Source organism: Gorilla gorilla, chromosome 2 (assembly GCF_029281585.2).
Source record: "Gorilla gorilla gorilla isolate KB3781 chromosome 2, NHGRI_mGorGor1-v2.1_pri, whole genome shotgun sequence".
NCBI lineage: Eukaryota > Metazoa > Chordata > Mammalia > Primates > Hominidae > Gorilla > Gorilla gorilla.
This window is the reverse complement of record NC_086017.1, coordinates 18813106-18836765: the sequence shown is the minus strand read 5'-3', so window position 1 is coordinate 18836765 and position 23660 is coordinate 18813106. Positions and strand designations below refer to the sequence as shown.

At 46.9% G+C, this 23660-nt stretch overlaps 1 protein-coding gene across 5 annotated transcripts in view; it reads left to right on the top strand.

Annotated features, from left to right (window-relative positions):
• The window catches only part of SRGAP3 (SLIT-ROBO Rho GTPase activating protein 3), a 382885-nt gene extending 360153 nt beyond the window's left edge, over positions 1 to 22732 (top strand). For 3 of the 5 annotated variants that reach the window (XM_063703587.1, XM_004033539.5, XM_004033540.5), the window contains 4 exons: positions 7894 to 8074; positions 9381 to 9530; positions 11598 to 11925; positions 16507 to 22732. In XM_063703587.1, the coding sequence (XP_063559657.1) occupies positions 7894 to 8074; positions 9381 to 9530; positions 11598 to 11925; positions 16507 to 16920 (1073 nt within the window). In that variant the 3' untranslated portion in view covers positions 16921 to 22732. The remainder of the gene's footprint in view (positions 1 to 7893; positions 8075 to 9380; positions 9531 to 11597; positions 11926 to 16506) is intronic. The other 2 variants (XM_019023743.3, XM_063703588.1) reach the window with 1 other exon arrangement.
• The last annotated feature ends 928 nt before the right edge of the window (positions 22733 to 23660 follow it).

Here is a 23660-nt window from a genome sequence, read left to right as displayed (position 1 = left end):
CTGCATCCCATAAGTTTTGATATGTTGTATCTTCATTTTCATTCATCTCAAAGATTTCTCTTTTGATTTTTTTCTTCAACCATTAGTTATTTAGCAGTATGCTGTATAATTTTTGCCTATTTGTCAGTTTCCCAGTTTTTTCCTGCTATTGATTCCTACTTTAGAAGAAACTTCTTCTATAGAAGAAATCAATAATTTTATCCTACTGTGGTAGAAGAACACATTTTGTATTATTTGTATGATTTTGAATTATTGAGGTTTGTTTTATGGACTAGCATAGGGCATACCCAAGAGAATGTTCCATGTGCAGTTAAAAAGAATGTATAGTCTCTTGCTGAGTGGTGTGTTCTATACATGCCTGTTAGGTCTAGTTGGTTTATAGTATTAAGTCTTCTGTTTCCTCTTTGATCTTCTGTCTAGTTGTTCTTTCCGTTATTGAGAATGGGGTATTGAAGTCTCTAACAATTATTTTTGAATTTTCTATTTCTTTCTTTGTTTTTGTCCATTTTTGCTTCATGTATTTTGCTGCTCTTTTATTAGGTACATTTTGTTTATAATTGTTTTTATCTTGATAGATCAAAATTTTTATCATTATGAAATGCTGCCATTTATCTCTAGCAGTATTTTTAGTTGTAAAGTCTATTTTATCGATATTAGTATCGTCATTCTAGCTTTCCTGTGGTTCCAGTTTGTATAATATATTTTTCCATCCTTTCACTTTCACTCTAATTGTATCTTTGAATCTAAAGTGTGTCTTTTAAATTATGTTATTTTATCCAGTCTGATAATCTCTGCATTTTAATTGGATTGTTTAATCCATTCACATTTAATATTATCACTTATATAGTTGGATTTTTGTCTGCCATTTTACTTTTTGTTTTCTGTGTGTCTCATATCTTTTTTGTTCCTCTATTCCTTCTTTACCGATTTCTTTTGCATATTTTCTAACATAGCATTTAGTGAATATTTTCTAATATAGCATTTAAACTTCTTTAATGATGTTTTCACTATATTTTTGAGTTATTTTTAGAAGTTTTATTTAATTTTTGATGGACAGATAATTGGACATATTTATTGGATACAATTTGATATTGCAATACATGCATACATTGTGTAATGATTAAATTCGGGTAAGCAGTATATTCATCATGTTATAAATATATTGTTTCTTTGTGGTGTGAACATTCAAAATCTCCTCTATTCCAGCTATTTTGAAACATACAATACATTATTATTAACTATAGTCAACCTACTGTAAAATAGAACACCAGAACTTATTTATCCTAACTAACTCTAACATTGTACCTGTTGAGCAATCGCTCCCCATATCCCCTCCCCTTCCTTCCTAGCCTCTGACAATCAGTATTCTGCTCTTACTATTTTTGAGTTATTTTTTAGCAGTTTCTCTAAGGTTTACCATATACATCTTATTTGAATGAGCTTCTATTTATACTAGCTTAATTTCAGTGACATATGGAAATATTGCTCTGTGGGATGACAGTGGTTTTGGTAGGGTTCTCCTTCCCTGAGATGACAGTGGGTTTGGTAGAAGTCTCTTGCCCTGATCCTTTCCGGCTGTTAATGTCTACTAATTGCTGGATGATTGCTGTTCTTTCAGCAGTGCCCTTGGTCCTAAATTGCTCTACAGATTAATGCAGTCAAATTCTATTCCCATTATAGGGATAGTTTCTGAAGTCAATGTTTGATATTTGTTCTGATCCCAGGAGTTCTTCTCCTGGCTGTCTTATTCCCTGGTTCTCCTCTGCTAACTATCTGGGTTGTAGTCTAGTTTCTATATTCATTAAATTCATGAACCATCACTGGATTGCCCTTCAACACGACCTCCACTGTTCTTGAGAGTCCCCTTTGACTTGAACTTCTCCAAGCTCTGTTGCAACTGAAGTCAATTCCTTTGGGATAAGATTAGGAGCTGTCTGTTTTACGGGATGGTTCTCCCCCATGGGAAAATCTCTGAGCCAGGACTCTGAGACTGGGGATGGAGACAATGGCATCTTCTGAGTGATGTCCCCCCTGAGTGCTTTGTGGAGGGGCAGCCAGAGATCCTCTTAACTTCCCTCTCCTGCCATGCAACCACCACCTCACGAGCTGGGGCAAGGTTGATAGAACCCCCACATTTTCAGTGGTGCCATGCCCAAAGTACAGCCACCATTCCATGAGTAGGGGTTGTGTGAAAGAACGAAGCCCTGGTCTCTCCACTCCACTCACCTGGGACTTAGCCTCAGCAACAGGTAGTGGGAGCAGGATGAGAATCACTGAGCTCCTGCTCCTTCCAGGAAGAAAGCCCTGTGACTAGAAGGTGGTAAAGGGAGAGGAAGCCCTGTGTTCTTGACTGCAGTCATCCGGGTTGGAGCCTCCATCTCCCCAAGCTTGGAGCAGGAGTAGAGGGAGGGAGCAGTCTTGGTTCAAGTAACAGAGATTGTCACCTTTCTCACTAAATTTTTATAGATCTTCTTGAATAGATGTTTCTTCATTTGCTTTTTGCCCTTAGGACCATTTCCAGGGGCTTGAAATATTTCTTTTTCTTTTTCTTTTTATGTTTTTTCTCGAGTTTCCCTGGGGAGCTCTTCATGCTGTCATCCCAGAAGTCGGTCTCACTCCTTTCGTTTTAAATTAAATCTAAATCTCAATATCAGCTGGTGCCACCACCGAATGCAAAGAAAGAACCCAAGGTCATGAGTGAGAAGGGGAGAAAAGAGGGACCCTGTAAACAGGCCCTGGCTTCTGTCATTACTCTCATCACAGGGAGGATGAGGGAGAAGAGAAGGTACACCCACATTCTCAGCCTTTGATACAGTGACTTGGCCTCTAGTAAACTGGTTGCATGAGATTAGTGTTCTCACTTCTGGGGATAAAGTAGGGGGTGGGGTAGGCAGAGGGACATAAGTGGTATTGAGAGGAATGGAGCCATCCCCTCTTTCATGCAGGCAGGACTCATGACCTATAACAGAGTTCTCTGGAATGGCATGGCTAGAGGGAGGGATTTGGTGGGTAGAGAAGGATAAATGTCCAAACTTCAGATTCTGAAATAAAAGCAAAGCTTCAACATGTCTTTTCATCTTCGGAAGAGCCCATGTCTAGCCCATGCTAGTTCAGAGGCTGGACCAGTGTAGCAGCCTCTGAACCACTGCTGCCTCCAGCCTCTCCCCTCCAATCCCTCCACTGCTCTGCTTTGCCACTGGAGTGATTTTCCTAAAATGTGACTCCAGCCAGGCGCCTACTGAGACAGTCTCAACCTCTCCTCTAGCTCAGGGGCTGGGCTGTTCATCTCTTCCCTCACTGTAGAGCCCACAGGGTTTTTACCTGGTACAATTAGCCTCTCAATACACAGGAGTTGAATTGCATCAAACACAGAGCATTGTATATCTATATAGTCAATTTACACTGTACAGATGCAAAGACCTTGTGGCAGGAATAAGCTTAGCACAGTTCAAAAACATCTAGAAGCCTCTATTAATGATGTCTGGGACCTGAGCTCAGATGTTAGCTCATCACTGTATCTACTGGTGTGACCCAACCCTAGGCCCATCATTCAACCCAGCTTCAGTTCCCTCATCTATGAAATGAGGGTAGTGCCTCAAATGTTATGGGATTAAATGTGATAATGTAAGTAGAACACCTGGTACCAGTAAAAGCTTAATTTGTTCATGCAAGCAATAAATATGTATTGAGTGCCTGTTTGTCCTAGGGTCTGTTCTAGGAGTCAGAATACAGTAGGAAAGAAAAGAAAATCTCTGTCCTAATGGTACCCACACTTTGGTAGGAAAGATTGATAGTAAAGTTTCGAAATTATATGTGTGTATATATACACATATGTGTATGTATATGTATGTGTATATATACATATATATATGTATATATACACACACACACCCATACCACAAACACATAAATACACACATCATACACACACACATAAATTTAGGTTGCGATAAGTGCCATGAAGAGAAATAAAGCAAGAAGGTGTTAGAAAGTGATTTGGCAGTTGCGGCTCTTGTAGTTGGGAGCGGCTGGGAAAGGCCTTGGTAAGGCAATGACATTTGAGTACAGACCTGAATGAAATTAGCAAACGGCACATAGCATTAATACATATTTGTTGAGTGTGGATGAATGGAAAGATCTGGGAGAAAGGCATCCCAGGGAGAAGCAATAGGAAGTACAAAGGCCCTGTAAAGGGAAGACACTTGTCATGTTTTAAAAGCACCAAGAAGGCTCTGTAGCTGGGGGTGGTGGCTCACGCCTGTAATCCCAGCACTTTGGGAGGCCAAGGCAGGAGGATCGCTCGAGTCCAGAAGTTCGAGACCAGCCTGGGCAACATAGTGAGACCCCCGTTGCTACAAAAACTTAAAAAATTAGCTGGGCATGGCAGCATGTGCCTGTGGTCCCAGCTACTCAGGAGGCTGAGGTGGAAGAATTGCTTGATCTCAGGAGGTTCAAGTTGCAGTGAGTCGTGATTGCACCACTGCACTCCAGCCTGGGTGACAGAGTGAGACCCTGTCTCAAGAAAAAGAAATAAAAAACCTCTATGAATATTTACGCTGAAGTGTTTAGAGATAAAGTATACTGATGTTTATAACTTAATTTAAAAATCATTAAAAAATAAGACAGATAGAGGGGTGGATAGATATATGATAAATCTGGCATCGTAAAATGTGCATAGCGGAATTTCGTTGTGTTCCATGCATGTTCACTGTGAAATTCTTTCAATTTTACTTTGTGTTTTAAAAATGTCATACTAGGATGTTGGAGGAAAAACATCAAGAAGGTTAGTGAGGCAAGAGCAGATTGAGCTAGTGAAGGAGAGAGAGAGACAGAGAAGATGAGCTCTCAGAGGTCTCTGCGATTGAGATCCTGGAGGGCCTTATGAGCAGTGGAAAGACACTGGGGTTTTGTTCCAGGATCCATGGGAAGCCTTCTGAGGATTTTGAACAGGGGAGTTTCATGATGTGATTGTATGATTGTAAAGGACCGTCTAGGCTGCTGTGGGGAGAAGAGGCTCTACCTAAGCAAGTATGGAAGTGAAGAGAGTGGCATGGGAGGTGGTGAGCCATGGTCAGATCCAGGGGACACTCTGAAGGAGTCGCTAATGGATGAGGTGTGCAGAGCCATGCCAGGGCATTGGCCTGGGTGAGCAGGTAGACAGCAGTTCTGTTTCCTGAGATGGGGAAGATGAGGGATGAAGTAAGTTTGGGTAACAGAGTGTGGGAGAGTGATGAGGGGGAGAAACATATTCTGTTTCAGGCACGAGAAGCCCAAATAACAGACTTAGTAATCAATGGGAACTGTTATGACTGTTTCCACCACACACACTTATGTAACGACGTCTGCAAACACACGTGCTTTCTCTGAGCTGGAGGTTCAGCCCTGTTCCTCCTGTTTTCTTTCCCTCACATTTTCTGCTCCCCCTGCTGCCCCACTCTTTCAACTTTAGGCTGCTGTCCAGTGACTGCTGGAGGCTCTGGTGATGGTAAAGGCAGAAACCGGAGGCAGCCCCTCTGTGCTCCTCTGAGTATCAGAAAACCTCTGCTTAGGTCAGCGCCTTTCTTAGTTTGGGGAATCTGGGTCAGAGGAAGTCCCTGGGCGAACCCAGGAGCACGCAGCTGTCTGGGCTCAGCTCCTGCCCTTGCAAACCCTCTGGCCTTTCTGACTCTTGTAACAAGGCAGGCAGATGGGCTAGCAGGCAGTTCCAGCACACGGCCGGATGTGAGATTCAAAGATGCTGCAGAGAGAAGGACCAAGATCTCTGTTTGTTTTACTGAGAATGTGACTCTGAGTCAAGATCTGAGTTAATCTGACCCATTTAGTGGTGCTGTCATTTCCCCACCTCCTTCCCTCCTTCCTTCTCTCCCAACACCCAGGTTAGAATAGCATTTAAAGACATTTGTCAGGTAGCTAGCTGGGGAAGCTGACTTGACTGTTTGAGGCCTGCTCCCTGCAGAAGGCTGCCTCAGTCAGTAAGAGCTAAATACATCCCAAAGCCACTGCATCGCATGGGGACACAGGCATGGTCTTCTTGAGCCAATTGCTTCCAGAGGGGAGCCCTGGTGCATGTGTGTGGTGGGGCGTGATGGGGAGTGAACAAGGGAGTTTCCTCCTCCTGCTCTTTGATTTTCCATGCCACCCGTGGCCCTTAGAAGTGCACCAGCCTCTGGTAACAACATGTGTGTAACTCTTATAGGGTACTATGTGCCAGACACTGTTGCAAGCACTTCATGTATATTCACTCACTTAATCCTTCTAATAACCCTGTAAGATAGGTTCTATTTATTACCATTTCCATTTAACAGATGAGGAAACTGAGGCATAGAAAGAAAAACTAAGTATCCCAAGGTCACACAACTAAAAAATGGTAAAGCCAAATGTTCTGAGCTTAACTATGTGATGGACAGGTGGATGAATAGATCGATGAAGACGAGATTGTCCACAGTGAACGGAGCAGATAGAGAGCCCCAAGAAAGCTCAGCATGGAGAAGCTATCTGCAGGCTAGAGAGAGAGCAGGGGTTGCTTTTGTTACTCTTTTGTTCTATTAAAATAAAAAAAAGTAAGAATTATAATGTTAAACCTCTTTGTGCTTACTTTAAAATATTAAAACATTAATACCTATACAAAATCAGTTTTCTACCACGTATGGACACTTCTTAGGGTAGAAACTATAAAGCAGGTGGAATAAACTGTAGGCACAATCCCCTGCTCCCCAAAAAGTCTCTTCCCCAAATATCACTAGTTGTATGGTCCTTAAACCATGCAGTTTAAACCACTTAAACTCTCTGCAGTTTAACGTCTCTTCTCTGGACCCATCCCCTAGGCCAAATCCATTAATAATTATAATCACAGTCATGACAGCTGCTGTCAACCGAATACCTCATGAATATCTGTACTAAGCTATGCACTTTTGTACAAGAACTTTTGTTTGTTTGTTTTCAGACAGGGTCTTGCTCTGTCACCCAAGCTGGAGTACAGTGGCATGATCATGGCTCACTGCAGCCTCAACCTCCCAGGCTCAAGTGATCTTCCTGCCTCGGGCCCTAGAGTAGCTGGCACCACAGGCATGTGCTACCACGCCCAGCTAATTAAAAAAAAATTTTTTTTTTGGAAATGAGGTCTCACTATATTGCCCAGGCTGGTCTCAAACTCCTAGACTCAAGCGATCCTCCTGCCTCAGCCTCCCGAAGTGTTGGGCTTATAGGCATAAGCTACCATGCCCAGCCTCTGTTCCTCTTATAAAGACACCAGCACTAGGATTATGACCCCACCATTATGACCTCATTTAACTTTAATCACCTCCTTTACATGAATTAAAGCCTCTAAAATACAGTCATGTTGTGGGTAAGGGCTTCAACATATAGGTTTGAGGGAGACACAGTTCAGTCCTTAACAATGAGCTTTGAAGAGTCTGGGTACCCTTAAAATCCTGTATCGGATTTTGCAGATTAGAGTCTGCATACATGATGTGGCCTCTCAAAAGATTAAAAATTACTAAAAGTATTATAAATGACAAAGAGGAAAAGCGTGCATAGAAAAATAGAAATATTAAAAGAACTTGTGTTAAGGGGTAGAAGAAAACGAAAATTCTACAATATTGTCTTAATGAGCATTAAAAAGTAGAGAACAAGAAGGGCAGTGGAAAAGGAGCATGTATCAGCTCCCTCTTTACATTTTGAGGGTTTGATGGTTTGCCTGAGGTTGCAGGGTGGAGAGTGGATCTGAGTCTAGGACCCCAGGGTCCTGAGCCCCAGCCCACCAGGCGTTCTGTCCATGTTCTCACCAGCTGTGCAGTCTATCCTTCCCCAGAGAAGCCAGGGCCATCTGAGTGAGGCTCCTGAGCTGCCACTTTGCTGACCTCAGAGACGCTTTTTCCCTTGATTTCCTTCCAGAAGTGGAGCAGATCGAGGCTATCGCCAAGTTTGACTACATGGGGCGGTCCCCGCGTGAGCTATCCTTCAAGAAGGGGGCCTCGCTGCTCCTGTACCACCGCGCCTCGGAGGACTGGTGGGAGGGCCGGCACAACGGCGTGGATGGACTCATCCCCCATCAGTACATAGTTGTACAGGACATGTGAGTGGAGTCGAGACTTCTGTGAAGAATGCCGAAATAGATTAGTGATGTCTGGGATGGGCACCGTAGGGGAGTGCTAGCTTGTATGCCAGCAATTTGCTCTCCTTGATATCATACGCTTGTTCTTCTCTAACAATGGGTAATATCTAACTTCCCTTTAAATGGTGATCCACTTAACGGATATCCAAATTCCTCCTTCTGAGCACACAGAAACGGTGTTGGGTGCCTCTGGCCTACATCCTGATGCAGCTGACAGCCCCCAGGGTTTGCCATCACCCACCAGGGCTCTCAGTATCCAGGGGATCCTGCCATGTGCCTCCACCTCCTAGGCCTCCCCTGCCTACGATTCTACACTCCAGAGGTAGCTCTCTTAGGGGATGGGCAGAAACATGCCCTTGTTTCTGATTAATAGGGTACTATTTTTTAAAAAATAATTTCAGGGGTTAATGAAAAAGAGCCCTGCATCCCAAATGCCTAGTCCTACCACAGAAAGTCTGCACTTTCCATTCCTTTGAAAGCCATGGAAGCTTCCAGTGCACACCTTCCTTGGGAGCTCTGGTCAGGCTCGGCAGCTCTGGTCAGGCTCGGCAGAACAGATTTACCATAGAGGCAGCCACCAAGCTGAGCCTCAAGGGAAGGGGATCAACAGCCCACATTGTGATGGGAGAGAGGGCGTCTCAGCCAGAGAAAAGGCCAGGGCCAAGCAGACTGCCAGAGGAATGCCATAGTGGAGGGCCCTTGGCAGCCTCCCAAAGTCCCCAGACCTCTGAGATCAGGGACAAGTCACCACAGCAGAGGGCCGTGGAAGGAGGCCGGCAGGGCACCCCAACAAGCTTGTGAGCCACCTCACAGTGGCCCAAGCCCTGGGTGGGGAGGTGAGGGGCAGAGGCAGCTTCTTCCTCCCTTGCTTAGCCAGAAGCCATTTCTCATGGAGTCACACAGAGACTCAGCACTCAGCCCTCGGTGCTCAGCCTGCGGACTCCATCCCCCCATTTCTCCAACACACCCTGCAGCATTTAGCTTGTCCTAGCCTGGAGCTGCCTGGGAATGAACAAGCTAGAAGAGAAAAAAGGAGGAGGTAGGTGTGGGACAGAAGAGGGTCCCAGCTGCGGAAACTGACCAGGAGTGTTGCAATGGGCATGCGTGGTGGGAAGGCACCCAGTGGGCAGTGGCCTAGCAAGCGCTGTGGGCACAAAGTAACCATAAGTTGTGTTAATTCAGCCCCTCAGACACATATCAGGGAGCCCTGTACCTGCTGGGTTCTTTGGGGGAAGGTGCCTCCAATTCATGTCTGTCTTCTCCCCAGGGATGATGCCTTCTCCGACAGCCTGAGCCAGAAGGCTGACAGCGAGGCCAGCAGTGGGCCATTGCTGGATGACAAGGCCTCTTCCAAAAACGACCTCCAGTCCCCCACGGAGCACATCTCGGATTACGGCTTTGGGGGGGTGATGGGCCGGTAGGATATGCGGATTCGTTTTTTCCCTGCTAGTGTCAATCCTGTTCATGTCTGATTTGGGAGAAGCACAAGGGCAGAGAGGAGAGAAGGAGCCTACTGCAGCCCCCTGTTCCCCACAAAATGAAATGGGCACACTGGGCGGGCTGGCTGGCATTGGCCCAAGAAGGCCAGGTATGGAACCATCCAGCCTGTGTTGCGGGGAGGAGGAGGAGGAAAGACATGTGTTGGGAACTCAGTGCTTTTTTATTTAAAATAATAATAATGTGCGAGAGAGATACAAATTGGCAAGTATTTTTCCTACCTGTCTCCAGTTCCTGCACCTCCTTCCAGCTTTCTGTTGTAGAACTGAGTTGTTATATTTAAAAATGTAAAGCTCACATATTCCCTGAAACGCACTACATAAACAGAAAACTCACACCTACTTATGTGTTGAAGGAAATTGACACTCGACTCCACCCACTTATTTGGAGGGAGCAGTATTACCAATTTCTTCGCTCCCTGTGTGTGGGCCAGGCTGTGTCACATAACCTTTCTACCAGGCAAGGAGCTGTGCATGTCCTTCTGAGAACAGGTATAATCCAAAGTATGTGGTTATTTCTTTAAAAGTTAATGAGGAAATAAGAAGAAAAGAAAAGAAAAGCTGACAGTTTCTCACTGCCTTTTTAGTCACACTCTCAAAATGTCATATTCTATGTTTTTTCCAGTGGAGGGGTCATGTGATCAGCCCACACATGTAGGTATTTGCAGATAGACCCCAGAAAAATCAGTCGCAGTGGGAACACACAATTTATGAATTTATTTCAGCAAAAATCCTGATGCCTCTTTTCTGCAAATTCCGTTCAGTTCAGCAGTTAGCTCGGGGCACTATGGTAGAATTGAGAAGGTCAGGGAAGTGGAAGGCTGGCGTAGGTAGACAAAGAAGTTATGGTCCCCTGACTTCTAGGAGGACCATATCTTCTGCCTCTCTTTTCCTCTCCCTTGTCCCCCGCCCTCACCTCCTTCGTTCTTGTTCTTTCTTTCTAAGTACTGCTTCCTTTCCAATACCTATGCTTTGGTCCTGCTGGGGCACCCACAAGCACTGCTTAGCTTGGCTGGTGGCACTAGGATCTGAATCACTGGTGGTCCCTAGTCATAATCCATTCCCAACACACGGTCCCTCTCCCTCTCCCCTCACCACTTCTAGCCCTTCAGACTCTTGGTGACCTCTGTAGGGTGCAGCCAAATCTCCTGTGTATAGAACCTCTTATCTTCAAGGTGCTTTCAAACCCACTTGAAGCAAAGGTAAAGGGTGGGCAAAGGATCTTACTTAAACCCACTTCACAGATTAATAAAGTAGGCTTGAGAGAGGACACAGGAAAGCATGTGGCAGACACAGGGCAAGAACTCACCTTCCTGAAACACAACCTAATCCCCTTTTCACTGCACCAGAGCCTCCCTGAAGTGGGAAAGGTATCCAAATGCACAAAAGGGCTGTCCAGCCATGCAGTGTTTACTCTTGAATGACTAGTTTTCCAAGATCCAAAAAAGCCTCATAGAAGGAGCCCTCTTCTGGGGAGATTGGGGGTTGGGTGGCAACGTTAGAGTGTCTTCAGTTCCCAGGGGACCCCAACTGTGCTTGCAGGGTGCTGGTAACTTTGGTACAGTCAAGCCTCAAAGCTTCAGACCAATTAGAAGCCCCTCAGAATCATGGAAATGTCTGAACTGCTTCAGAGGGTATCATGAGCCCAACTAACCGTCGCCAAAGCGTTTCCAGGGTTGGAATCCTCTAGGCCTTGACTTAGCGTGTAGACCAGATGCATTTTGCGGTTGGCAGCACAGCTGTCTGTGGCCTGGAAGCACCGTGCTCCAAATGCTTTCATGTTTACAGATTAGACCTCCCCGTGCTGCTGAGCTGTGTGCTGAGCCAGGTCTTTCATTATGGAATTGTAGGGTCTGGCTGAATGAGGCTTTACTGTACCTGCTCCTTAGACTAGCGTGTAGTGTGTGGCATGGGGTTGACTCACCCATTCTGAGACTTGCCAGGCTTGACCTCTGCCCCATGCCCCTTGCCCCCTGGCTCCTTTGCAGAGTGCGGTTACGATCTGATGGAGCAGCCATCCCCAGACGCCGAAGCGGGGGCGACACACACAGCCCGCCCCGGGGCCTGGGCCCCAGCATAGACACACCACCCCGGGCTGCTGCCTGCCCCAGCAGCCCCCACAAAATCCCCCTCACCCGGGGGAGGATCGAGAGCCCTGAGAAGCGGAGGATGGCGACGTTCGGGAGCGCTGGCAGCATCAACTACCCTGACAAGAAGGCGCTCTCCGAAGGGCACTCGATGAGGTCGACCTGCGGTTCCACCAGGCACAGCAGCCTAGGGGACCACAAGTCCCTGGAGGCCGAGGCCCTGGCAGAAGTAAGGGCCAGTGGGAAGGCAGGCTGGGCAGCCAAATGCCCCAGAGGGCAGCGGGTGGGAATCCGTGGAGTGGGGAGCCACCTTGGCCTTTATGCCAGGCTCACGGCTAAGCCGGAGAACAGGAGAGTGAGTGGCCTCCCTGTCCCTTGCTGGGCTTCCCGTGGGAGTGGAGACTGGTTGGGAGCAGCCACTGCTAGGGTTCCTATAGAGGCTGAACACCCCCAGTGTCCAGGGCTGGAGAGGGCATTGGCCAGATTATGGGGCTGGGGTAATGGCAGGTCACTACACAAAATGATACGATTCAGTTTTTGACTCATTCATTCACTCATTCATTCATTTCTCTCTTCATTCATCAATTCATTCATTGGCAAATATTGATTGAGCATCTATCATGTGGCCGTCACCATGCTAGCCACCAACAGTAAAATGGAGATCTAAAATGGACACAGGCCCTGCCCACATGGAGCTTACAGTTTAGAGAAGAAAGAGACATCAACAAATACACACACACGGTTGTGAAATAGTTGTTTGGTTGGGTACCTTTAAGGAATGGTCCAAAGTATTTTGAGAGCCTAAAATGTGAGGATTGCACCTAGGCAGGGAGAGACTTCTCTGGGGAAGACTTGACCTGAGACCCAAAGGGTGGGCAGAGCTAAATAGCTGAAGGTGCAAGAGAAGAATGTTCCAGCTTCTTCTCAAGTGTTTAGAGGGTTGGCTTTTGTTTGTTTGTTTTGTATTTGGATGAAAAATCTATATGATTTTTACATTTGCCAAATGAATAGAACTGTGATTTGTTTAACAATTTGCATAGCCGGTTTCATGGGTTTTTTGACAGTTCTATCATATTTTGAGAAGTTTCCATTTTTTTTGTCTCTGGAATTTGGTGGGGGGGCCCATTATGTACCCTCTCCCTAGTGTTCTCTCCCACATAAGGTAACAGAGACAATCAGAACCTTCTGGTCTGTGAGAATTTTACTGTGGAGAGTAGCCTTTGAATCCCTGTTCAAAAGGAGAAGGAGAAAGGGCAGGGAGTCGTGAGCTGTGTTCTAGAGGAGGCCAGGCAGGGTTCCCAGGGAATACACAACACAGAAACAGCTCACCTAGCAATGAGTACTCCTGTTCACACCAGCAGGCTCTAGTTTGGCCCCATGCCCATTCCCAGGGGTCCCTGAAGATCAGTGCCTTCCGAGGAGGCATGCCAGCTGCTGGTCCCCCCCATACTTGAGGAAACATCACCCTAGCACCCACCATCATCTGGAAACTCTACCAGTCTAGAAAGTTCTACCAGTTATGATAGAGGATGGCCTGAGGCCTGCCCCAGGGCCCTTTACATTTATAAAGAATCAAATGCAGTCTAGAAAACTGTTTCTAAAAGTAGCTCTCACAGCAGAGTAGTTCCACAGGATGCTAGGGAGTGGGTAGGGAATACATGTTCTGTGGTCAGCAAGGTTTGGGGAATGCTGCTCTGACAAAGTTGAGTGGCTTTTCTGTAAGACTTCTTATAAAACCTTTAAAGCAGGCGCCCCCAGCCCCCAGGCCATGGATGGATCTGTGGCCTGTTAGGAACCAGGCTGCACAGTAGGAGGTGAGCAGCAGGAGCCAGCATTATTGCGTGAGCTCTGCCTCCTATCAGATCAGCGGGGGCATTAGATCTTCACAGGCCATGAACCCTGTTGTGAACTGCGCATGTGAGGGATCTAGGTAGTGCTCTCCTGAGGAGAATCTAATGCCTGATCTGAAGTGGAGCAGTTTCATCCGAAACCATCCTCCTGACCCCCGTCTGTGGAAAAATTGTCTTCCACGTAAACGGTCCCTGGTGCCAAAAAGGTTGGGGACTGCTGCTTTAAAAGACGTGCACTGTGAATCTCCAAGAAAGAAAACAGGGCATGCCCCATATCCCAGACTTCTTTGACCTTTATTCATGGAGCGTTTTGCAAGACCTGCCCCTAGAATGCACTTGGGGCCTGCTGCATGTGTTCTCAGTTTGCAGATGGATCTGCACCCTCTCTAGTTTGACAGCTGCCATCCAACACCCCCTTTCACTAACAGAGGTCAAATAGGGAATTGTAGTAAATGATATGTAAATAACCCACTGCCACTGGAGAGTTTCCAGCCTCAGCATTGGCTCTGATGAGCCCTTGACTTTGCAGGCTGCAAAGGGGAGTGGCAGCTGAAGAACCCCAAGTAGCAGGCCGAGTGACCCAAATTTCTTTGGTCTCAAAATGTCCCTTAGGATTTAGATGTGAACCCACTTAAAGAGGCAGTTTGGGGAACTTGCAACATGACCATCCAAAGTGGGAAGATCGAACTGGGGAGGAGATGAAAAGCAATCATGGTCCCGACTCTGTCTCCCAGGGCCTCTCTGCCGCTCAGCTCTGGAGACTCACAGCGCCACCTCTCGGACTAATGCAAGGCTGCAGCCTAAACAACTCAGCTGATCTTTCTCTGAGCTTTCTGTCTTTCTGCTTACTCTGCTGGGGTAGAGTGGTGGGGGGCGGTGGGGATGGTGGTAGAGGGGCAATAATTACATTTTATGTATTAAAGTTTCACCATGCAGCTCATGCTGGACTAGAGCAAATAGAGAGTAGTGAGGTCAACAGGGGGCTTCCTTCAAGCAGAGTGGTTGATGATAGGGCGGCTCGGCTCCAGGAAAGCCGGCTGTGTCACTGCAGGGCTGGCACATAGCAGAGATGGGGAGAGGTCTGCCTTCCCTCCCTTCCTGCAGAAAATTGCCCCCACAGCGCCTCCTTTTGGATAAGGCACAAAACACCCTTTCTTAAAGTTGCCGGTGTTCTGGGGCAAGGGATGAAACATCCTGGAGAAGCATACAAACTAATATTAGCCATTAGCCAGACATCCACAGTCCCCTAACAAAAAGGATAGGCTGTGACAGTGAGGGGAGCAAGAGCTCTGGACCCTGACCCCAGCCAGACTGAAGCCTGCCATGGGGCCTAGGGCAGGCAGGAAGCCACCTGCAGACAGGGGAAGGAGAGAATGTAAAAGACCAGGGTGGAGAAAGGGGCCGGCCCCAGCATCTCCAGGCTCCAACCCCACCATCTGTTTCACCAGACTCATACTTTTTATTTTTTTTAGGATTTGCAATAAAGCAAGCCTGTCTTAATAGTCATCATTCCTCCATGAGGTTATGCACAGCACCTACCAGTAGTGGCTTAGGCAGTATCCCTCACGGTGCCCTCGATGGCCAAGCCAGCTGGGCTGTGGCTCAGCTGAGCCCGAGCAGGTCCTCTCATGTCTGTCGGATGCGGAGGCATCCCAGTCAACAGTCATGGGAACCCATGGGGCTCTTGGGCTAGAAGGATTTTGAAAACCACCACCTGGCAGTTTACAAAGCTTCATCACATCCATTATCTCACCCCATATTCACAGTAAATGTCTGGGATTGTAATAGATGAACAAAATATGGTGCAGAGTGATCGAGTTTTGCTCAGGGTCACACGGCCAGCAACTGGCCACAGAGTCTTTTTACTCAAAAGTCCGGGGCCCTGTGGCCTGTCCAAGGGCTTTTGGGTTAAATGCTGCCTTCCAGCTACAGCACCACCTTGGGCCTGAGGGGACGGGAGCTGAGGGAAGCTGCCCTGTGGCATGGTGAGCCCAGGCTGCCCTGGGTGGCAGGGGGCTCGCTCTCTCTGAGTCCTTCAGAGTGCTCATCAGAGTGCTCTCCTCCTGATGAGCTCTCAGATATTATAACATCCTCGGGAATTATGTAGGCAGAAGAAGATTTTTCTTGCCTGTTAAAATTTCCGCTTTTTAAAAAACAAAATTTTCTGATTATAATACAGAGAAGAGAGTAGCAGTCCCTCTATTCTGGGATGTGCACTGTGAACATTCTGATACATAATCTCCAAGAATTTTTTCTGTGAGCAAGGATTTTTAAAAAAATACTGAACTGACTGGGTTCAGACTTGGCCTATGCTGCTAATTAGCTGTGTGACCTTGGGCAAGTTACTTAACCAGTCTGAGCTTCAGTTTCCTCCTGCGTGACATGAGCATAAAGGTAGTTCCTACCTTAGAAGTGTGAGGATTAAATGAATTATTAGGGGGCAGGGTTTGGATTGGTGCTCAGTGTTAGCTATTATTGCTATTGTTATTGTCATTCGTATTTTTGAGTGCTTACTCTGTGCCAGGGGTCAGGCCAGGCTCTTCACAGGGACTGTATCATTTAATGCACTCATCAACTCCCTGAGGTCCATATTATAATTATCTGCCATTTACAAATGAGGATTCTGGGGGCTCAGAGAGATGAGGGAACTTGCATAGGGTCACATAGCAAGGAAGTGGCAGAGCCAGGGTTTGAATCCGTGTCTGTCTGACTCCAGAGCCTGCCCTCTTTATCAGTAGTCTGACCTGCCCTTATTAAATCTATTTCCTGTGCAAGGCAGCATGCAGGGGATATCCACATTGGTTCTCCCATGTGGTTATAAGACATCCTGAGGACTTAATCTCCATCCCTGCCGCGAGGCTTCTGGGGAAGCTCCCTACGAGGGGAAGCTGCTTAGCAGACAGGAAGAACCTGACTCCAGGTCTCCAGACTGTGCTGACCCCAGCTCCCTCTGTCCCCAGGACATCGAGAAGACCATGAGCACGGCTCTGCACGAGTTGCGGGAACTCGAGAGGCAGAACACGGTCAAGCAGGCGCCAGATGTGGTGCTGGACACCCTGGAGCCCCTGAAGAACCCGCCAGGCCCCGTCAGCTCGGAGCCCGCCAGTCCCCTTCACACCATCGTCATCCGCGACCCCGATGCCGCCATGCGCCGCAGCAGCAGCTCCTCCACCGAGATGATGACCACCTTCAAGCCTGCCCTGTCCGCCCGCCTGGCTGGCGCCCAGCTCCGCCCGCCCCCCATGCGGCCCGTGCGGCCGGTGGTCCAGCACCGGTCCAGCAGCAGCAGCAGCTCGGGCGTGGGCAGCCCGGCCGTGACGCCCACCGAGAAGATGTTCCCCAACAGCTCGGCGGACAAGTCGGGCACCATGTGACCTGCAGGATGGGCCGCACCGCCGTGGCCCGCTGTGGCTCCCCACGGCCCAGGGTGGCCTTGGTGGCTTCCACGTGCTTCCCAGTGACCCTGGCCTTGGAGGGCAGAGGTCCGTCTGGGAGGGTGTGTCTGTGCAGAGCTGAGGCCCAGGCGCTGGCTGCAGCTCACGTCCAGCCATGGGAATCCCACGGACCTCTCGCGTGTCAACAGACGACCAGAGGAGTGCTGGAGCTCGAGCAGCCCCAACCACAGCATTTCCTAACATGGAGGCAAAATACCACATGGCTTCTCCCGCGTATCGTCACTGGAAACTTCCTCTCTCGACATTCTCTCTACATACGTATATGTGTGTGTATATCGATGTGTGCATATATACACATGTATATGTATGTATGTGTCTGTAGGTGTGTGTATATATATATATATTTATGCATCTATATACATATACTAGATCTGGACACACACATACTAAGTGTATATAGTATCTCCTTTTTCTTTTTATGAAACTTAGATTTACCTCAGATCCATGCCACCAAACATCTCCCACCGAGTTATTTGGTGGGATTTGCAGGGACTTTTCTGGGAGAACTTAAAGGCCCATAGTAACTGCGAATGAAGCAATATACCACTAACCTGCAGAAAAACACAAACAAAAACAGACTCCCACTGTCTCCAGAAGTCGTGGCCTTCCAGAACAGTCTGCCCCTCAAGGAAGGGTGGGGCAGGCAGTACCCCCAAGCAGGCTGCTCCCAGAGGTGGGGAACCCTTCATAGGAAATCCCCACCCCCGTCCACCCCAGAGACCCTGCCCTTCCACCCGGAGGCCAAAGGCCAACTGTACTCCCAAAGGCATGGGAGAAAGTTGGCGAGAAGACCCCTGACTACCACATCCTTGTGTTTGTGTGTAGAGACAGGGGATAGCGAGAACCTAAGCCCCATCGTAGCACAGTATTACATGTGGTTGGGAAAAAGGGAAAAATAAAAATACAGTGGTGTGGAATACTTCAAAACCTAGAAACGCTGTAGGAATGAATCTGTGGTAACTATAGAGGTTTAACTTATATCATTTTCAAACTATTTAATTTTTTCTTTTCCTGGTTCTACTAATTATACTGTGTCAGATTTGGAACTAAACAGGCAAGGAGGCTTTGAGTCACGTCGTTTTCATTTTAAATCAGGCTGTGATGCACTGTGGCTGGTGCCGTCTTGCATGAAACGCATGAGCCGTGAGCGCCCAGTTCAGACTGGGGCGAGGGAGGGGCAGTCCTTGGCACTTTCTGTCCTAGAGGACACTGTCAGTTGAGTTAATACAAGTGACATAGCTTCCCTTCCCTCCCCCTTCACCCACTCCCTCCAGAACATTTAGTGTAGATGAAAATGTGGTGATAGAAATGGGTGCATGATCTTCATGTGTGACAGCCAGGCCTTTGCCTCTTGGCTGAGTAAAGCCCTTCCGGGTCGCTCTCCTTTGATTCCATTTTACCTCCTCTTCTGATCACTTCCAGAGATGAGCTGTTTCTGGATAATGGCACACGGGCAAATCTGTGTGCCCTGTGGGCCACTGTTACTTACCCTCTCCTGCGAGACCCAGGGGCTTTTCCCTACTGTTCCCACGCTTCCTCTCTCTCGAGGCCACTGGAGTCAAAAGGCCCAGAGTCTGAATCCCAGCCCTGAGCAATTAGGAGCCTTCTGACTTAGGGTTTGTCACTCCACCTCATTGAGCCTGACTGTTCTGCTCCATAAAATAGGGTAATAAAGGTCAGACATCAGTGAGCAAGCTGTGTACACTGGAAAACATTGACTCAATACAATGCTTTTGTGATTATCATTAGTAAGGTAAGTCTTAGATCAGAGCCCTCCAGCCCTTCTTTTTGAAACCTCCCAATGGCATTTCAGAAGTGAGCAGTGGAATTTTCCTGCCATCTTAATAAGAGCCCTGGATTCCATCATTAACATTTTAGCCCATTGGATTAAGTGGTGCCCTCTCCTCTGGTCCCCCACAAAAAGGTAAATACACCCAAAGGGAGGGACCTAGTTAAGTCACAGGCACCTAGATAAGTTAGGAGGGTAAAGCCACTACCTTGTCTGAAGGACTGGACTTGACACCCCACAGTGGAAGGGAGCATCAGGAAAGGAACAAAAAAAGGATCTCAGGGAGAGGCCAGTGTCAAACTTGACCTCCCTTGTTTGGCCTAGAATGAACCCTTCTCTTTAGCTCCTGGATATGAAAGGCCATCTGCTTGGAGCACAGAAAGATATTGCCATTTTACAGCTTAAGAGAGTAAGGCCTTGGGCTGTGCTGTGACCTGCCCAAGATTTGACACTGGCTAGGAGCAGAGGCTGCGTCAGGCTCTTAAAGTTATGTGTTTGCATGCTGGACGCTATACTGTCCAGCCAGGACACAAGACTTCTGATTTCTACCCTCAAGATACTCCCAGATCCTAAATCCAGTAGCCTCCCAGGCAAAATATAGCAATCTGCCACAACTGCCAGATGAAAAGCAACAATCAGAGTAGAAAAATCTGTTGCCTGATTTACATAACACCAATCAGACCGTGTGGATTTTTCTCTGAATTGACTGATTTTGTTTTTTTCTTACTGAAAATGGACCTGCCTTTCACTGAATTTTCTGAGGGCAGAGTCTTAGCTGTTTTCTTTAAGCACCTTTTTTTTTTTTTTCCATTGGGAAATGGCTGATGAGTTCACATTTAGGGATGTACACACACAGATGGCAGACGTCTCCCCACTCATCCAGCCCCAAATCTGAGCCTTGACGCAGGCCAAGTGGAAAAATACTTTCCCGCCCCCCTCCCCTGTTCCCACTTCCTCATCTGGCACTATGCATGTCTCACTCACCCTCCACAGCACTCAGTCCCATCGACGTTCACTGAACATTGGCTTTCTCTTTCTAACTCCTGCCTGTTTTAGTCCACTATATATTGCTGTATTTGCTTAAATGCTGGAAAGTAACTGTTAAAATGTGAAATTGTAATTTTTAAAAAGGCTACAATTAAATTTTAGCCAATGCCACTCACCAAATCTTTGCACCTAGTAGATAGATCAATGTAAAAACAAATACCTAACTGTACAGTGAGTGTGGGGGAAATGTAGTAACCTAGTTAGTAGTCTTCAATATAACCAATTGTACAAGGGGAAGTGGTGTTTACCTACTTGTTCATCACCATTATTGAAAGCCGTACTGATCAGTTAGTTGACAACGGGCATTTCTTTTTCTTTGCTTCATGGAATGATTTCTTTTCTTAACCTTCGACTTATCCTGAGGTCAAGCCTTTTGTCTTTATGTATAACCGACGTTCAGTCTATTTTAGGAATGAACCAGCAAGTTGTTCATTTAAAACTGACCAAAGACAATTAATTCCTGGTCTAGTTTCCTGGGCCTTGTGGCTCAGCTCCGCTAAAGAGCTTTTTGGATAAAATTGAGAACAAGCTGTGCTTCCTACCCCACTCTCCCCGTCCCCTTTTATTCCCTTTTCCTCTTAAAGAGCTGCTCTGAGCTGTGGGATTCTATGAAAAATTCTTGCCTTTCCTTGTTTCAGTGCTAACGATTTCTCACCTTGAAGCGCCTTTTGAACCCCGGACAGAGTGCACAATTGGAGGGAATTGCGAGCTTGGGAATTAGACTTTGGAGTCTTTTCTCTGAAGTCACCAGGCCAGGGGTCAGGAGAGAGATGGATTCCCAAGGGATGAAAGGTTTCTATTCAGTGAAGAAATCGGAGTGGGAAGAGACACAGGGAAATTGAGCCATATTTTGGCTATCGGCTGGAACCAGCAGTTCAGAGATCCGCCTTATAAACATTTAAAACTGGTTTGTGGTACACAAAGAGGAACCAGTGTGGGAAGGGGCCTTTATGTGGGGCTTTCTTCTCTGTTGGAGTCCCTTGGAGTGCCTTGCTGGGTATATTTCTCTGTCATTCAGGAGGCACGAATGCGGAGGACTTCTCGTGACCTGGTCGTGATGTGGCACTCAGTGCATGTACACAGCTAATGGAAAAACACGAGGACTCGGGTAATGGTTCTTCCTCTCAGTCTTTCTATTCCTAACTTTTCACACATCCAGATGGTTCCACACTAGTGCAAATGCCTCACTCTGCTGAGAAACCCAGAAAGAAGAGTGGCTGGCTCACAACCATGGGGTTAGCCCCTGCTGGGCTGGGAGTGGGGGTGGCGGCCAGGAGGAAAGGCAGAAAGGGGTGAGCCGAGGTGTTGCCTAGCTGATTTTCTGCTGTGCAGAGCTAATGCTGACATTTCATGTCAACTTCCCCGGTTCTCTGGGGTCTCCTCTCCTCTGAGCAGCCACATAGAACAATCCCCACATATCCAAAGCTGCCCAGGGGAGCCGAGAGAAGGGACTTTGCTGTCAGGTCCAAGCCCTCCTGACCTCCCTGAGATTGATCTGCCAGTGTCCTGCTGTCCCTCTGGGACTGGCCACATGGCCATCGCTGCCCCTTGTTGACACCTCCTTTCTGTGTGAATTGTCCCCGGCAAATAACAAAGCTGTTCCTTGAACCAGAACAACCAGAGTGCACTTTTCCTTCCTTAGACGGAAGTAGATCCTGGCTAGGGTTTCTGCCCAGGCCCTTGTTCCCGGCAGTGTGACTGTTTACATGGTTTGGCAATAGGTTTGATTCTGATTGCTTCAGAGTGGCTGGTCTATTTTGTTTCCTTTGGTTTCCTTCCTCCCCAAATTGTGACAGGAAAAACAAACCAAAACCACCCTAGGAAATTGCTGGTTGCCTGTCCCCACGTGATGATAAATGTTGCCCTCTTCTGGATATCGTTTCTCTACCTTACGACCAAACGCCCGTCCTATAGAGTGTCTGATTGGATCCTCTGTCGCGTATTCTGATGGTGCCTGCTGGTTTGACGTGGAGCTATCCTGTGAAATAAAACAGCTTAACTTTTCTCAAACATGCTCCAGTGGTTTTTCAAAGGGCGAGGTGGCACATCAGGGGTGGAGAGGTCCTGGGGGGAGTCCCCATCCTCCAGTCCACACTGTCTGCCTGCTTCCCCCAAGAACCACCTTTGAAATGTCCATTAGCTCAGATCCAACAAGATGAAGGTAAGGTTACAAGGAGGACCACTTCCATTGTAGAGCTAACTGAAGAAGGTAACTAACTGTAGGATGACTGCTGGAGAAAGAGGGTTTGGAAATGTCAAAGCAAAGGCAAGTTGGGAGTAGTAGCTGTCATCTGCAGAAAGTGTCTTCAAAAGTTTAAGATAAATTATCAGAGGCCACTGGGTACTGATACATACATCAAGGCACATGCAACATTTTGATGTTCATTGTCTACAAACGTCATATAACCTCTTGGACTTTTGTTTTTACCTGTATGTGTTTGTGAACTGTTTATTGACCACTTATTTCTGTCCCAGCCACTAGATTAAACCCTTTACCTGTATTTTCTCATTTAGTTCTCAATACACCATTGAAGGTAAGTATCATTATTATACTCTGTCCTGCAGATGAGGAAACTGAGGCTCTGAGAGGCTAAACAGCTTGCCCAAGGTTAGGCTAGGAAGTAGAGAAGCCAGAATTTGAATTCAGTCCGCCTAACTCCAAACCCATGCTCTTTATAAGTTTGTCATACTGCCTCTGATTTGAGCATTGTACTCATTACAGCAGGATTAGGGGCAGGATTTCATGATGAAGGTAGCTTGCTGCTTGCTGCAGTCAAGAAATACTCCAGGGCCTTTATATCCCACCAAGACTTTGTATCAGGGAAGAATACAAGTTGCCCAAAGGAGATTGTGGGGCTGCCCATGAAAAATAATAAATGGTGATGGTTTTCAGTCTCTCTTTCTGATTAAACCTCTGCTGGATCTTCATGGAAGGGCCTCTTTGCAGCCTCAGTGACTCATTCCCACCAAAAATGCTCATCACTCAATGATGGTCTCTTACTAATTCCAGACTCCTCTGCTATGAAAATGTCTTAGTCTATTTTCTGTTGCTGTAACAGAATAGAACAGACTGGGTAATTCATAAAGAAAAACAGCTTATTTGGCTCATGGTTCTGGAGGCTGGAAAGTCCAAGAACATGACACTAGCATCTGGCTAGGGTCGTCTCATGGTGGAAGGCAGAAGGGCAAAAGAGACAGTGTGAGGGGCAGACTCTTTTATAACCTTCTGTCATGATAACAATCCCACGCCCATGGCAATGACATTAATTGATTCATGAGGGTGGAGCCCTCATGAACCAGTCACCTCTTATTAGGTGCCCTCTCTCAAGATTATTGCATTGGGTATTAAGTTTCCAACACATAAATTTGGGGGACACATTCAAACTACTAACCTTCTTAGAGGCTAAACTTTGTATGTGTTCCATAATCTGTTTACTTGCTCATAGCAACAGCACACATTTGAAAGCTTCAAATCAGGAGCCTCTCATTCATTCAACAAGCATGTATGAAGCACCTTAGCACCTTTTTATGCAACTTGCCTCAAGTTAGCTGCTGGGGACACAGAATGATGAGTCCCAGTTCCTTTCCTCAAGTTGCATACAGTCTAATTGCACAAAATGATCACTCTAGAATTCTAAGATTGACTTTTACTCAATGATAAATAGAACAGTGTCTCTAACCCACAGAGGCACAAAGGGCAGATTTTAGCTACTTGACTATTTTGTCAGCCACAAAGCATAGATCATTGCTGGATTGTCCACTGCACATCTGTTTAGGAATTTTTTGTTTGCAAATGACAAACTATTCAACCCAAACAGCCCTA